The following is a 16,898-nucleotide window of genomic DNA, read 5'->3' on the forward strand; positions in this document are numbered from 1 at the left end:
TCTGACCACAGAACAGTCTTCCATTTTGCCACACTCCATTTTAAATGACCTCTGGCCCAGTGCAAACGTCTGAGCTTGTGGAGCTTGCTTAGAAAGGGCTTCCTCTTTGCACTGTAGAGTTTCAGCTGGCAACGGCGGATGGCACAGTGGATTGTGTTCACTGACAATGCTTTCTGGAAGTATTCCTGAGCCCATTCTGTTATTTCCTCGACAGTGGCATTCCTTTTTGAGGTGCAGTGACGTTTAAGGGCCCGGAGATCACGAGCATCCAGTAGAGTTTTACGGCCTTGACCCTTACGCACAGCGATTGTTCCAGATTCTCTGAATCTTTTGATGATGTTATGCACGGTTGATGATGATAACTTAAAAGTCTTTGCTATTTTACGCTGGGTAACACCATTCTGGTATCGCTGCACTATCTTTCTGTGCAACAATGGTGGAATTGGTGATCTTCTTACCATCTTGGCTTCTGAGAGACACTGACACTCTGAGAAGCTCTTTTTATACCCAATCATGTTGTCAATTGACCTAATTAGTGTCAAGTGGTCTTCCAGCTGTTCGTTATATGCTCAATTTCCTTTTTCCAGCCACTTATTGCTACTTGTTCCAACTTTTTTGGGATTTGTTGACACTGTGAAATTTTGAATCAACATATTTTTCCTTTAAAACGTTACATTTACTCAGATTAAACTTTTGATCTGTCATCTATGTTATATTACGAATAAAATATTGAAATTTGCCATCTCCACATCATTGCATTCAGTTTTTATTCACAATTTGTTTAGTGTCCCAACTTTTTTGGAATCCGGTTTGTACAAGAATAACTTCACATATGTTAAAACAACAATTGTTTGTGCACTCGTTATCTCATTGGATCTTATCACCATCATTGAGGAATTGTGAGTTTTACATTTCCTTTTGAACCTGTACACTCATGTACACTTACAAATGTACATATTGGGTAAACTGATGGGAAACGTATGGAAATTTCCATTAGAAAAGAAAAAGGTGAGGTTCGCGCTCGGTGCGCTGTCGTCTACTCACAGGCCAACTTGCTATCAAAGCTCGACAGGCCGATGGCAAAGGCTTGAAGAGCACACATGGGGTAATTGTAGTCCAGCGTGAAGATGTCTTCAGCGATTCGTCCAAACTGCATGACAATGTAGTCAGCTAGAGTTTGGAGGAAAAAGCAGTAACTTTAGAATAAAATATATGCTGAATGGTGGACAAGACAAAAACTCTTGTACTTACGGTCATTGTCGTGAACTATCTGAAAGTTCTTCACCGACGCCTGCGTGACACGGCCGTGAAAGTTTAGCACGTACGACTGGGTGTCGTCGTTCCACACGGGGGACTTGTTGTGCAGCTCGATCAGGTTTTCCAGCGTGTTATTCTGCCACCGGCTCACGAGACTCTCCTGCTCCTGCCTCACAAACATGTTCAGATTTCACCCCTTGAAGCTGAAGCTCTTATTTAGAGGGACTCGAACAACAAACAAGAGATTCTTCTCCCCTCCCCGTTGTGCCCCTGGGGAGAGGAAAAACCAAGCTTCCCCACTCCCTGCGAGTTTCCACCCTCGTTTGGGCACAACAAAGTATTTGCAGCCACACGAAACAAGTGGCTCGCAAATTTGCCTCGATACGAAAGTGACGTCGAGAGCAACGACGAAAGAGAGACTGAGGACGTGTGTGATGACGTTTTCCTTAGGCTGTTCAATTCTGACACTGACGAAGACGACTTTACTGGTTTAAGTGCACAGGAGGAAGATGAAGATAGTATTCAATGACTTTTCCCAGTAGGCTACTGTATATTTTATCAGCAGTCGTGTTACATGCACTGTTCGTATTTAATTAAAAAGTTAACAAATCATTCAGTGTAAATATCTCATGTTACAATGTGGACACTTGGCGTATACAAAAGTGCGGCTTATATGTGTACAATTTTATTTTTTTATTTAGTGGGCGTGGCTTATATTCAAGTGTGCTCAATAGTCCAGAAATTACGGTATTTTAGTGGCAAATACAAAAAAAAAAAAAAGATTAAAATAACAGTTAAGGAGAATAGCTTTGCTAGTAACAGACTCACGTTCTGAGGCCTTACAGGAATCCTCTCATAGTTCATGTTCATGCCGGGGATGACAACAGTCATCTTCCGTGGTCCTTTAAATCCCAGCACGTTGGTTTCCTTTAAAAATGCACAAAAATTTAACATTTCACCAAGAAAAACAAACAAACAAAAGATAAAGTAAAACCACTTCCAGCTTCCATCATCCACTCACGTAACAGATGGCAGCCAGCTCCTGCCGCATGGAGCAGTCCTCCATCGGAGTCCCCGTGTTTTTGCTGGGATTGCCGCCATTGTTGTAGACTGTAAACTTCGTTCCCATAAGATTGGACCTGATTTAAAACACACACACATTTGAGAGGCTATTTACCATATCTTCCGCCGTACAAGTCGCTCCGGCGTATAAGTCGCATAAGTCCAAATATGTCTCAGAAAGTGGAAAAAACATTTAAAAGCCTAGAGGGCCCTCTAGTGGCTGCAACTGGTAATGTTAACTGGTTCATGTATATGAATGAACATTTCAAATGTCAGTCAAAATTGGGTTATAAATATTAAATATGGGGGGGACGACATATATTAGTTGCTTCGGTGTATACCGGTAAGTAACAGGACTTGCATATTAACGCAAAAAGATGCGACTTATATGCCGGAAAATACGGTGCATGGTTTTCATGGATTAGCAAATGGCGTCTGAAACGCAGGCGAGAAAATCTAAGAAGGTGCGTGATGTTACCTCAGTTTGCCGATGAAGCTCTCCCCCCCTCGCGACAGGTCAGTGGCGTCGACTGAAATAAGGTAGTTGGACGTTTTGCTCTTCTTCCTCTTTCGGCCTGCCAGCAAAAACACCTGGAAAGCGCGAGATTAAAACACAACTGCTTAAAATACGCGGACATTTTAAATGAAGTGTCTCATCTTTCTGCGGTTCCAGCTTGTGCATTTAAAGCTCGCCTTTTTGTTATCGTCTCGCTCCAAGTGCATGAAGTATGTTGGGTAGAGGCCACGGTCCATGCCCTTCTTGTCCCGGCTGATTCTGCATTTCACAGCGACACCGCGGGGGGCAGGACGCAACACAAACTCCTCTAGATTGGCCACATCCGAGAGTAGACTGTCTGCTGTGGGAGATCCAGGGATCGCTACCTCCTGGGTAGAATTAACAGTTTTTATTACCGTTGCTTTATTTAGACATTATTTTAAAGGGGGAACTCATCTATGCAGCATTGGTGGCTTCTGAACAACTCACAGGAACGTTTTTGCCACTAGCAGATGAGGCGGGCCTGTTTGTGTCGGTTTGAGAGGACAGGGAAAGCGTCCGCTCTTCCTCCACGTTGTCCTCGTGCTCGCTGGCTTCGTCAAAGTTCATACTTCCACACAGGCCTGGTGGAAGAGGCAAAGTGGTGAAAACGTGTTGATGAAACCTGCAAGGCTTTTTTACAACTCGTCCTGCTGGGAAGCTTATTCACTCAGGACAGAAGAAGTAAAAAAAAATAATAATCCAGAGTCTCAAATACAAGAGAATCCAGGAGAAACAGTCCCTCGGGTACATTTAATAATCCTTTTGGCTCGTGTGACAAACGTTCACAAGAAATGATGCAACATTTAGGAAATAACTGCAGGCGAATGCTTTGAATCATTCCAGGGGGTATGAATTCTTACACATTGAATTCAGCTCTTAAATGCAAAAGAAAAAGAAAAGAAACCGAGAGAAAGAGTTGGAGCTTTGAGAAATTAGTTCTTGTCCAAAATCTTGTCAAAAACTAGGGATGCACAATATTGGATTTTTGGCCGATAACCGATACAATATTTTTAATATACTTTCCTTAGTCAGAACATATTCCTCTTATTTAGGCTTATTTGCTACAAAAATTGTGCACCAGCTGTAAGAGCTGGTGACATATATTCAGTAGCAGCCATATGATATGCATAGCGCTTTAACTTATATTAAATGAAAAGTGTTGACTGTTATTTATTAGCATTAGCCGCCTGCGATGCTGTCTCACTTGTTGAGGCTTGTTCCAGGCTCCTAGCTGCAGTGTGGGATCCTCTGCACTCTTGTGCATGAAGGACAGTTTTTTTAAGTTCAAAGTTTTTGTCTATTCATTGTGCCGTAAGACTAATCATGCTAACAGGCTAGCACGACGTCCAAATGTCTGTGGTAAAACTCACCCAAGTGCTATCGGCTATTAGCTTCTCAACGACGTCGGAAATGGCGGCTTTTAACTCGGAAAGACTACGTCGGCAAAATGCTGCATCTCTGACTGGGGACGATGTAGCGAGGCTCAACTTAGTCCAAAAATCTTCGGAATCCAATATCCTCAACGAAAAAAAACGTCCACACCACCAACATTTTGATGTCTTCCTCTCCGCCGTGAACGCCATCACGTTGAGCTGGCGCTGCAGGCGTTCTTGTCACTGGGTTGTCATACAGAATCATCGCCTTTTATATATCGGTGAGTTATTTTGATGGAAATGGCCGATATCGAACTTTAACGCTAATATCGCCCGATACCGATACAACGCCGATAATATCGTGCATCCCTAAAGAAAACTGTTTTCGTGACCAGTGCTCCACTTGTAAACTCTTCTGTAGCTATGTTTACATGCGCAGAATTCTCTGACCAGATTGAAATGTGTTCTGTTTGAATAATTCAAATGTGTTGTTTACATGGGCACAATCTGTTCATGATGAGCGTTTACATGCAGCGGGCTTTGTTCTGAACAGCAGTACTGACATGCGCAGAGTGGTAAACTCTCCTTAAAAAAACCACCGAAGAAGAAGTTCTACTTCCGGGTGAACGTAAACAAACCTGAGCACCCAAAATGGACCCGCGACAGGTTTTAATGATGTTGGAGACGTTATTGCACTCCCTGACTGAGCTACAGGTAATATAAATCATTTTGAGCTCTTTCAAAGTTTCTAGTAGAAATGTTGTGTCGCTCACCGACCAGTTTTACTTCCCTGACATGCTAATATTATTAGCGTTAGCCAGGCGGAAATGGCAAAGTCGCACATGCGCAGTCAGGTCAGTTTTTCACCATCAGATAAAAATGAACAGATCAAGCGTTTACATGCGCACCGATCGGGTTTCGGATCGGCGTAAACCACCCGTTTCGTTCTGATCAGAAATTATAACGGATCGCGCCGAATACACAAAAAATAACCCGAACGGAGCGTTTACATGACACACTTTTATTCCGACCGGCCATTTGATCCGGTTACTTATGTCCATGTAAACATACCCAGTGAGAGTAGGTATAGCGCGGTTCTGATTAGATTAGCTTCGTGGTTGCTAACAGCGGCGCTAAATAAACGAGTCTCGCTCCACTCGCTGTTTACTTAAGATTGTTAAGTTTCATGGTTTTATGCTAGCTCGCTGGTTTTGGCTAAACCAGATAAATGTATTTTGAAAAGACTGAAAATGTAATAAATACTGAGGTGAAAACCACTCCACTCGACAGAAAAACTGTTAAATTATACGGGTAATCAATCGACTCCAAGTTGTGGTTTTAATTGGCCGGGATTGAAAGAAAATATACAGTATCTTTATTAACATAACACTGAGTAAAAGAAAAGAAAAGATGGGGGAAAAAAAAAACATCTTTGTCCCTCAGTGGGGACATTTTCATGTGGTAACTTTAACATAAAAGCCAGGGTGCTGGTGAAAGGACGTGGCTCACCTTGTTTCTGCAGCATCTCATGAATATCAATCTTGGGCTCTAGCAGCGTCTCAGTGTCTCCGTCTCTCTCCGTCTCTTCAGCAGCAGGGGACCGAGGCTGAGACTGGGGCTGACAATACGCTGGGGGGGATTGAGTCTGGGACTGGCTTACTGACAGAATTTGGATTTTCATCCCCAGATCGGGGGCTTCTGAGCCCAGAAACGCTGCTGGACCATCAATACCTACAGAAGAGAAAAGGAAGTTCTTAGATTTATTGTTTTTACAATATGAGTTGATAGTGTTGAGCTTTATCAGTTACTTTTTCATTCATTTTATTTTTCTCAATCTAAATTAGCAAAGAGCTGCAGACCTAAGCTTCTCTGACATTTTCACATAGTTGTAAAATGTTATAGCCAGATCCTGAGAAAGAAACAAGCAAACAAATGGATGAAAAGAAGCAATATTTATTTGAGGAAAGTCAAGAAAGGACTTGAAGCTTTAGCCCCTAAATATAATTATTTATATTTTAACAATCCAATCTAAAAGCAGAGCATTATGCAATGATTGTACAAGTTCAGAACATTTCTTTCCTCTGTAAGTGAGACTAGGCAGAGACATAAAATAGTTCCCCTTTACATAAAGGTACAAGAAGTGCATAAAACCAAAATATAACCTTTCCTTACCGTCTACGATGACATCATTGGTGCCACTGAGTTGCGAGTCAACCAACGGGGCCTGCTCCTCACCGCACCGTACTCTGGGGCGGCGAGGCCGGGCCTCTGTGTTGGGTTGGACCATCAGGGGTTCCTGGCGCTTCCTTCGCTGTTTCTGTTCCAGCAGTGCCCTCTGTGAACACACGGGTCAGAGCTCCTCATTCTGTGTGCAACAATATACATGCGCTCCACAGCCTGCCACTTCAAAAATGTTTTAGGTTCAAAGATTAAACACACACAAAAAAAAAGGTGGAAGACAAAGCTGTGAGTAATTGTGTGAATGTTTAGGAAGCATTCACGCTATTGTGATCCATTTTACTTCCGTACGTTTTTCAGCGCGTTTCTGGTCCCGCAGCTTTCAATCATACATCAAAACGTTCAGCTCTTTCAGAACAACCCTGCTATGCCTTTTGGTATTGGTGCAACTTTAACTTTTTGAAATATTTAGCCTTTTCTGCCATTGTTTTTCCTCATAAAAAATGAATTGAGCTCATTTTACATCCTTCGAATCTTTAGATGTGTTCACAACCTTTTACTGCTCCTTTCACATTTTGTTCTGCTTCAGCTTCTTTCAGCTTCCTTGTGCAAATTTAAACTTTTTTCAGCTACTTGCAGCTGTTTTGTGATCCTTTAGATTCTTTTGGCTAACTATAACATTTTGTGCTTCTTCTAACTTCTTTCTGCTAATTTCAGCTTGTTATGCTCCTTTCAGCTTATTTCTGCAAGTTTAGCTTTTTCTGTTATTTCTGCTGTTATTTAGCTGTTTTATGCTGATTTAAGCTTTTTCAGCTAATTACATATTTTTTGCACTCATTTCAACTTTTTCTGCTTAATTCAGCAAAAAATATGCTCTCTCCAATTACTTCTGGTAATTTAAGCTTCTATCTGCTTTTTTTAGCTACTTTCAAGCTGTTTTTTTTCTTCTGCTAATTTTAGCTTTTTTTCAGATAATTGCAATGTTTTGTGCTAGTGTCTGTTTCTTTCGGCCTAATTGGACAAACACGTGTTCTTTATGTTTTCTTCTGTTAATTTAAGCTTGTTCTACCTTTTCAGCATTTTTTTCCTCTAATTTCATCAAAGTTCATATAAATTAAATTTTTTTGTGGTAACTCATTATACTAATTAGCCTAATTAACTTATTTATGCTAATTATAGCTTGTTTCGCCCCTTTCAGCTTAATTCTGCTATTTTCAGCTAATTTCAGCTACTATTTAGCTGTTTTATGCTAATTTCAGCTTTTTCAGCTAATTCCACTTTTTTTTTTTTAGCTCATTTCAGCTTTTTCCACTTTCTTATGGTAATTTAAGCTTCTTTCTGCCTTTTCAGCATATATTTATTAACCTAATTTCATTTATTTTCAGAAAAATTAAAGTTTTTTTGTGGTAATTTCTTCTACTAATTAGCCTAATTAACTTCTTTATGCTAATTTCATCTTGTGCTCCTTTCAGCTTAATTTGGCTATTTTCATCTTTGCATGCTATTTCAGCTACTATTTAGCTGTTTTATGCTATTTCAGCCTTTTCAACTAATTCCACCTTTTTTTTAACCTCATTTCAGCTTTTTCCACTTTCTTCTGGTAATTTAAGCTTCTTTTTGCCTTTTCAGCTTTTTTTTTTGTTGTTGTTAATTTCAGCTTTTTTAAATCTAATTTCCTAATTTTTTTTGCTTATTTAAACATAATTAAGCAAATATGTGTTCTTCTGTTTTCTTCTGCAAATTTAGGCTTGTTCTTCTTTTTCAGCTACATTTCAGCATGTTTTTTAAGCTAATTTCAGCTGTTTCTCAGCAAGTTCTTCAGCAATAAGCATTCACACTGCAGTTTATCTAGTTCCATTAGTATGCATGATGAGCTGTACCCTGCGCTGCTCAGTAAATATTACAAACTGCCTGCACAATTAAAAACACACACATACAAGGACCTGCACTGCACCTGGTATATAAGCTAAAACATAGCTCAGCCCTGCATGGTTTAATGCACTGTGCTCCAAAAATCCCAGTGAAGTGGTGAGAGCAGCAGATGGATTATGCAAACACATTCATTAGCGTGCCAAATGCGCAACAACAAGTAGTGTTACTGATGCTGTTTAGTGAACTGGAAGAGAGCGGTAAGCTTCGTCTCAAATATGCCAGAAAACCCAGAAAGGCTTTCAGAACTCATCAGCCTTTCCTGCTAACGGTGGGGAACTCTAGGACATCTGTTTTCACAGCTCTTTGAAGCTTTGTCTGACGGCAGCAACATCTGCTGCTCCTCATGTGATTGAGTGAAAAACTGGATTTTCCAAACATTTGTTATTCGCTTAGACAACAATTAGGAAAACAGTAACTACCGGTACATTATTACTGTACAAACGGATGTGAAAACTGTTTGTTGAAGGTAAAACTGTGCATGTTATCAGCTCTGATGAAAATCCAAGTAGTTTTTTTTATCCTGGAGCAGGCTATTTTTATCAAGTCCATTGTAAAGCTCTCTTCTTTTGTTAGGACAGAGAACTTGGCATTTAAGGATCAGGATGTGACTTTATTAAGGCGTTCACAACCCTTCCTGTTTAAGCCAAAACTTAAAAAAAACAAAGCTAGGGATGCAAAGCGAATATTGGATTTGATTCTTTTCATTGCATACACAAGTTCTTGCAAAAGACTCTTCAGGGTCATATGCACTGGATAAAAAGAAATAAGGGTATGCAGAACCTACAAAAGATAAAACAGTTGGAAGAATTAGTAACAAAAGGCTTCACATCTTTATCGTTTAATAATAGAAAAAGAAAATGAAAGTGTACAAACCCATTCCATTGTGGTCATAAAAACTTTTTTTTTTGCTCCTTTAGAATAAAAACATCCTAAAGTCCATTTTCATGGGGTCAAATTAAGAACAGAAAGACAGAACTCCCTCTGAAACTCAGTGTGAACATGTAAAAACTAACGGCCTCTTCTGCATTATGTGCTCCTCTGACAGAAAAACAAAGGCTAAAGACCAAGCACTAAAGCGAGTGTGTTTTGAGTGTGTGTCGTCTCTGCTGCTAACTGAATGAGCGCTCATTACCACTCGAACAGGAGAGAGAAAGGGAGGAGGGCTCTAAAAAAAAAAAAGGACCCCGAGCTCCTCGCACCTTTGTTAGAAAGGGCATTGGAAACTTGAAAATCTGAGAAAGCGCAGCCGAGTCAGTACATCTAACTTGTCCAGATAAATAATTGAAGTCTGCATCAAGATGTGTTTGAGCAAATGAGTTTGATAAGAACAGACTTGTGAGGCATTTCTGTGTCAACTGGGACTACGGGACAGGCTTTCTCTTTAAACTCTACCCCCTGCTCTCTTCTTGTGCAAAGCAGGAGACATTAGAGGACAGATTAAATCAAAGCTCTGCACTGAAGCGCTGGCAAAGTTCGAGATGAATAGCTTTACAATGACTCAGGAGGAAAAAGGTGAGATGGACACAGGTGCATTGGAAAACTGCAAACTTTTAGTCATTATTTCAGAATTTGAAACTCATGCATTACAGAGAATCATTACACACAGAGTGAAATACTTTCAAGGCTTTATTTAATAGAATGTCGATGATTATATCTTCCAAATAGTCCTGTCGTGATAACAAATTTCGCTGGACGATTAATTGTCTCCGAAATTATTGTGATAAACGATAATATTGTTTGAAATTTAACAATAATTAATTGTCAATTCGTAGAAGAAATGTTGATTTGTTTGGAGTGTAGTACCTTTTTTTGACCACCTGATGGCAGTATAAGATTGAACCAAGTTGAGCAGCGTGTTTCTTTAAGAAAAATGGGAGGGAGGGTCCTTGACGTGACATGGGCTGACATGGCATACGCTCGGTGTGGTTTGAGCTCTTTAGCATAACATTTTTCACACAAAGCTTTTAATGAAAAAAATCAATAACAAGTTCTCAGCTTCTTTTTTGCAAAGAAAAAAAAACTTTTTACACAAAGGCTTGGAGTTCAACCGTGAATTTTGGAGCTCAACAAGACGGAGGTTTATTCATGAGGTCGGCCTGTTAGCTTAGCTTCTCAGTTTAGCTGCTTTTAATGATCCAAAAACGTGATTGTGGACGGTTAAAACAGATTTTAAAGAGAAAAGGAAAAGGGAGGGGTTAGTGAAGAGCACTGGAGTTGGGCCTTGTCTCCAGTAGAAAAAGAAACACGAAGAAACGATAAAGCCGATAAATGAAAATGAGGTCGATAATTTTCATTCATCGTGCGATTAATTGTTTTATTGTTTATCGCGACAGGCCTAGTTCCAAGTAATGAAAAATCAAAATTCAGTGTCTCAAACATTTAGAATATTAGAATATTACATAGCCAGACAAGAAATAAAGGCTTGAAATATTTCACTCTACGTGTAATGAATCTATGTAATATGATTAACAAAAAAAAATGATAATTTTTCGCAATATTCTAATTTTTTGAGATGCACCAGTATTTCCAATGATGAGATTTGCCAAACAACATACCTTCCTAAAAGGTAGATCTTAGAAAGCTTAATTATATCGATGCTTCAAGTTCAGACATGCAGTATGAAATAGACCAAATGCATAAAGAGACAAAAAAAAAAGTTAAGAAAACAACAAGAAAAAACATATTCTCTTTATTATGGCATACATAAAACTGTTTCTCACCTGTTTTTCCAGTTTCTGTTGCATAAAGTTGACATCATCGCCTTCAATGCAGCTGCACACGAAAACAAAACAAAATTCACATTCATTGTAATTCCACTATTTAACCAGCAGAGGGCAACACTTGCACTATTACGTCAATAAAATATTATAAGCAACACAACAAAACTATAATTATCTAAAATTATCTTACCGAGTCATTAGAAATGTGCATTTGAAATAAAAATATATATATATAATAAACCTGTTTTCCAAACTTGCTGAGAGCTTCCCGTCGTCACTTATCTAAAGGGACTGATCCCATGTTGCTAAGCTACAGCGATGAGAGAGCACTACAGGCCATGTCACTGCTGTCGTGTCTGATTCGGGGACCTACAGTAGCTCTGCTCCCATCTCACTGTCCAACACACACAATGAGTCACAACTCTGACGTACAGATCGCTGACTCTCATTTCTCTTTTAGCTTGTCCTGTTGTGTAAACGTAGAAATACCACGTTTACTGCCCTTCTCCTTAAGATGTAAGTTCATCAGATATCTGACTTTTCTTAAGTCACTTTAATGGTGCAGATTGCAAATGATCCATAACATTAAAGACTTTAAAAAAATCAACTAAAACACACAAGTAAATGCTTTGATAAGGCTTGCTATGTTTGTAGTACAGCTATGGACTCATGACTCATAATTATGCTACCCTTTGTCAAAAAATGTGTCATCTTGCACCAGAGAGTCAGATAATGACTAATAAATCCTTCACTAAGTGCCCAACACTATTCACAAGCAAGCGGGTCCCCTGAGAGGTCTTTATGGCACCTCAATAGGAGGTGGTGACAGAAAGGAAAGCAGGAGTGCAGCGTAGTTCTTTCCACCTGCAAGTGTTCGTGAAGCAGTTTTAACTTTGTCCCATCATTTAAAAGTTGTGTAATATGAACATTTGGGTTCAGATCCGAGGTGCGTATTGTCGTTTACCTTGATGTTGAGTTTGGGGAGAAGCTGGCCGAGCTGGATTGTCTTCAGGGCAGAGCAAGACGAACAAGATACATGGAAAACAAAATGTCAAAATTAAATCGGCAAAAAGTGAAAACTGTGTGAATGGTATTTTATTTGCTTTAATGGATCACAACATGCTGCACAGAACATGACGAGAATTACAACAGGAGGTCTTTTACGACAAAATGTTTGTTACGGACAGCCTCACCGCAGATCAATGTTTCATTAGTTTGTCACGGCTTAGGTGAAGAGAGGACACGTCACTTGTCCCTTTCTCGTGTGTTAGACCAAGGTAACCATGGAGATCGTGGCTCCGTCAACAGCACACCTCCGCCATCATTGATTAAAAATCACGAGCCACTTTGTGATGCTTTGCAGTAATTGGAGGCCCCTAACGCTTTGCTGCAAAAATTCACAGCCTGAAAGGACAGTCTGCGAAGATGTGTATGTGTTAGAACAGCGTTGACTAAATCTAAACGTTTACTCGGGACAGTCGCTGCTCGGAGGTCCTTGTGAGACAAAACAAACAAACAGAAACGGTCTTGACTTGTGACCGTCGTGACAAAAGCAAAAGTTAATCAAAACTGATTGCGTAGCGCAAGAAAAGCCATAATCAAACGGCCATCTGATTTGTCACATGCACGTTTTAATTAAAAGCTTTTCACTTTGCCACTTCAAAATGGAATTTTTTACCAGAACGAGAGCAACCTAATTCCTGCCAAAGGCTAGTCAACCTCCAGCTTCGTGATGAGCTCAGACTAAAATGAGAGCCGATTAGACGAAACGCTTAAATCTTTGTGTCCATACGAGTCAGACAGCTTCCCTCAAATGACATTCTTTCAGGCCTCTGATGTTATATTTACAGTGCAGGTTGTCTTCAGACAAGTACGATAACTTGAATCTCACTGTGCTGCTGGGATGCTCAGTGAAAAGGTTTTCTGTATATTTGTTGTCAAAGCATCACCAGTCATAAACACACTGGTGCTGCTCTGAGAAAGCAAACATCTCGTCACCTTTTTGACAAAACCACGGTACCGAAACATTCTGAAGGAGCAAAACGCAACAGATATAGTCCAATACTCCATAAGTAAAAGACATGAGACTGGGTCCTGAAATTGTTTCAAGTAAAGACCCTACTAAAAATGTAAGTAAAAAAATATTCCAGACACTGGATCACAAAAAGAAACAACAATTCATATTTATATTTGCAGACAGGTGACTGAAAGCTGGTCAGGTTAGCACCCAGTCGTGTTGTAGCACTTTTTTCTCTGAATGAAGATGCTCCCTTAAAAAAAAAGACATACCGGTAGTCCCTCGCTACTTCGCGGTTCGACTGCACTGTAAAAAGTTTGAACCGTGCCGCCGAAGTTCTGGTGTTTCATCCGGAGCTCACCGAGACTTTTTCCATCTCTTTCAACTGGCCCACGAAGACCTCCGAGTGGGGACGCACTGGTAAGTAAGTTTATTAGCTACATATACGTATGTTGTTAAAATTAGTAGGGATGCACCGATCCACTTTTTTTTTTTACTTCCAAGTCGATCCCGATCCCCAAATCTGGATATCGGCCGATACCGATATCATCATCATTATTGATTTTATATGAGGCTGTAATAATCTCCTCTCTATAGACAAGTACAATTTGTACAGATTTATCTGTATGTATGTGTATATATATGCATACATGTCCAAAAAGGCAACTTGAGGTAAGTTTTATTAATGATGTATAAGTTTCAAAGTTGGAATTAAATTCTGCTAACACAAAACATGTTTTTTTTTTTATTCCTAGCTTTAAAATAGATATTAAGGTGATTCATTTAAGTGACCATTTGTTGAAAGTTATTTTATTTATTTTTTAAATAAGGGGAAGATATAAGAATTTTTTTCTTCTTTCTGCACTCGTCATTTAATGTTTTTGTCTTTTTGATGGTTTTGTTTATTTTAAAATGAATGAATTAAATAAAAAAATTAAATGGCTTTAAACATATGCTAAGTTCATGGCATAAACCGACACAGACATGTTCCTGTTTTTAGTATTTTACATCACTTTATAATGTAGCTATGCAATTTTCAATTCATGTTTTTTTTTTTTACTTTTTATGATTGTCTACTGTTGTACTGAATATCTCCTGGAGGGTAAACTATATCTTGACTGCAAGTATCAAGCTACAAAATCCTTCGTTTTCTACAACTGATAGTGGTTGGTCATTAATTGCAATGAAGTTTAGCAACTTCTCTGTAAACATTCGAGCTCCGGGGCTTCAGCGGTGTGTTGTTCTTGTTCAGTCCAAAGCAGAAAGTCTGATTTCGGTCAGTCGTGTTCAGTCTGCCCCTCCTCCGAGACGGGCAGACTGAGCAGGGTGGATTGGGTGCGGCTGGACGGGGTCGGGCTGCCTGCTTCGGATTGAGCGAGAGTAGTAGACCGCTGAAGCTACGGAGCTTGAATGACCAATGTAAAACTGACTTTACCGCGGTTTATTGTGGTGCTATGGCTCTGCAGACATTGCACGTTGCCGTCTTGCTTTGTGGTGTTTCTAGTGTAAAATACTTCCACACAGCGGACATGTTTCAATGAAAAGTTGGTTAGCTGTTAGCCACAGTGCTACTGCACGTTGTAGCTGGATACAAACTATGAAATGGATTTCCTGAATGTGAGGCGGGTCTTATTACTCTGGGTTCATGAGACACGCCTCCGTTCAGGAAATCCATTCCATAGTTTGAAGCTAATGTGCAGAGCAGCTGGCAGGGAATCACATGAGGAGACGTTTCATCAGACACAGACATGCATCATGGATCGGAAATCTCTGCAGGTTGGATCGGAAAAATCCGATACATAAATTATGCTGGTATCGGAGGCCAATACCGATACTGGATCGGCCCCATCCCTAAAAATTAGTGGGTTTAAAAGTTTAGAACATTGTTTGTGGGCTTTGTTGCTGCAGGGTACATCTGCAGAAACGAACCAAGTTGGGCCGGAACCAAGAGCTGTTGCTGTTCTGGAGAGCTAGTAAGTAAAATTTAGTAGCTACATATACAGTACTGTGCATATGTTGTTCAAATTTGTAGGTTTAAGAGTTTAGAACATTGCAAGAGTGTGGGAAGTGTTTCTAAAGCCTTAAAATATACATACATACTAAAATAAATATAACATCACTATTGCGCAAATTTTCTCTTACTGCGAGTGGGGGGGGGGCCTAAAACCCACAAAAAACGAGGGACTAATGTATTCTAGGCAGCAGCATGAACTGCATTAAATCTGTCTCATTAAAACATAAATGACACCTTCACAGATCTGAATGGTACCCAATGCTATGTGGCCAAACAACAATGCTTTTTCTTATATTTTGGTATATCATGATTTTCACATACATCCTACAGTATTTAAAATGGGTTAAGATAAAGGTTACTTGAACGCGTCCTCTCAGATAAAGAGAAGCAGCAGCATTTCTGGCTCATGTTGGGTCAGAACTAATAGATTGTATAACTAAAATGAACTGTGACTACCGGTAGTTATCAATTGCATGGATGCCAAAAGTAGAAGCTACACATGTATGGGTGCAGAGGAAGAAAATGATCAGCGAAGACATGTAACAGCCTGGGTCATCTTTCAGAAATCAGTCGGATGGATTTTCTCAGCACTCTGTTAGTTACATGGACGTTCCAGTCAAGCAGCCAAAACACACACACACACACACAGAGTCGGCTGGACACAATTGCCAACTCTGGTTACAACACACACAGTCACAGCCTGATGCTCTGAATAAGTAACGACATGGTGGTAGAAACATGAGCAACAGGCACAATTTGACTGCAAGTCAGTTTGACCAGCTTGTTGAAAGACTAGGAAGTTGTTGGAAGAATAAGTTAGAATAATTATGATTTTTTTCTACAGTATTAAAAAGAAAAAGAACACAGATAACCAAGTTTGCAATGCCAGGTATTTTAACATTTGCATACATAAAAAAAGGCACAAGAAAGAATAAAAATAAAACAGATTTGAACTAAAGACTGTGTGCCTGTTTGTGCAGGTACCTGTATGACCAGCGGCTGTAGATGAGCTGAGATCCGTCACTCTTTACAGTGTCCATGGATGCAAAGGCAGCAATGCTAATCCTCAGACAGCACAATCCAACTCTTCACCTTCGTGGTTTGCGTTCCACTCAAAGACCTACAGGCTCCTAGATCTCTTGTAAATGTTAACTGGGGAAGATTAGCTTTACTATGTCCCACCCATGGGAGTAACAGCAACACAGCGCCGAGGTAGACTGAGGTTGTGAGGCTTGTGCTGTTACCATGACTTCACACTTCACACTACGCACAAGAATCCAGCGAGGGATAGGTATGAAAGTGTCAGCTAGTGTATTAAAAATACTGGTCGGAAAAAAGAAAGCTAGGGTGTACGATAAATGTGTTCTTGAATCAAGACTGGAATGAGAACAGAGGCAAGACATTTTGGCCTATTTTTCTTTTTTAAATTAGGTCATTCTTCTCCAGTGGCCAGAAATAATTCTCAAAATAATAGCTGGACAAGTTGCCATTACAGGAATACTCCCATTTAACTGTTCAACTACTTCCCAATAACTTTCTGAGTCTAGTCAGTTGTAGCTCATTTCCCCTGACTCATGAGTACAGAGTAAATCAAACCACAGTTAGACATCTTTCATGTCTGCAACAGTGGAAGGTCACTGAGCTCTAAATGCTTTTAATATGATCCCCCATAAGTACGGTAATGTCAACACCAAAGGATGAACGTAAAATTTGAATGCATAAAAGATTTCCAAGTCGGTCACTGTAAACTGAAAAGTGTTGTTTAATAAAAGTGAATCAGATTAAATGAAACCTATTAGATTACCCT

General features: G+C 39.8%; 1 protein-coding gene across 1 annotated transcript; it reads right to left on the reverse strand.

The window, feature by feature from the left end:
• Positions 1 to 1,036: 1,036 nt before the first annotated feature.
• Positions 1,037 to 16,131, reverse strand: tulp3 (TUB like protein 3). The gene is made up of 12 exons (XM_037695836.1): positions 16,076 to 16,131; positions 12,025 to 12,066; positions 11,061 to 11,112; positions 6,403 to 6,565; positions 5,740 to 5,961; positions 3,305 to 3,438; positions 3,013 to 3,204; positions 2,798 to 2,910; positions 2,279 to 2,396; positions 2,086 to 2,184; positions 1,252 to 1,423; positions 1,037 to 1,170 (listed from the first exon to the last, which is right to left on the reverse strand). The coding sequence occupies exons 1-12, from the start codon at positions 16,129 to 16,131 to the stop codon at positions 1,037 to 1,039; spliced, it is 1,497 nt and encodes a 498-aa protein (XP_037551764.1).
• Positions 16,132 to 16,898: the final 767 nt, after the last annotated feature.

The sequence above is a fragment of the Nematolebias whitei genome, chromosome 22 (genome assembly GCF_014905685.2).
Source record: "Nematolebias whitei isolate Nwh7 chromosome 22, NemWhi1, whole genome shotgun sequence".
NCBI classification, from domain to species: domain Eukaryota; kingdom Metazoa; phylum Chordata; class Actinopteri; order Cyprinodontiformes; family Rivulidae; genus Nematolebias; species Nematolebias whitei.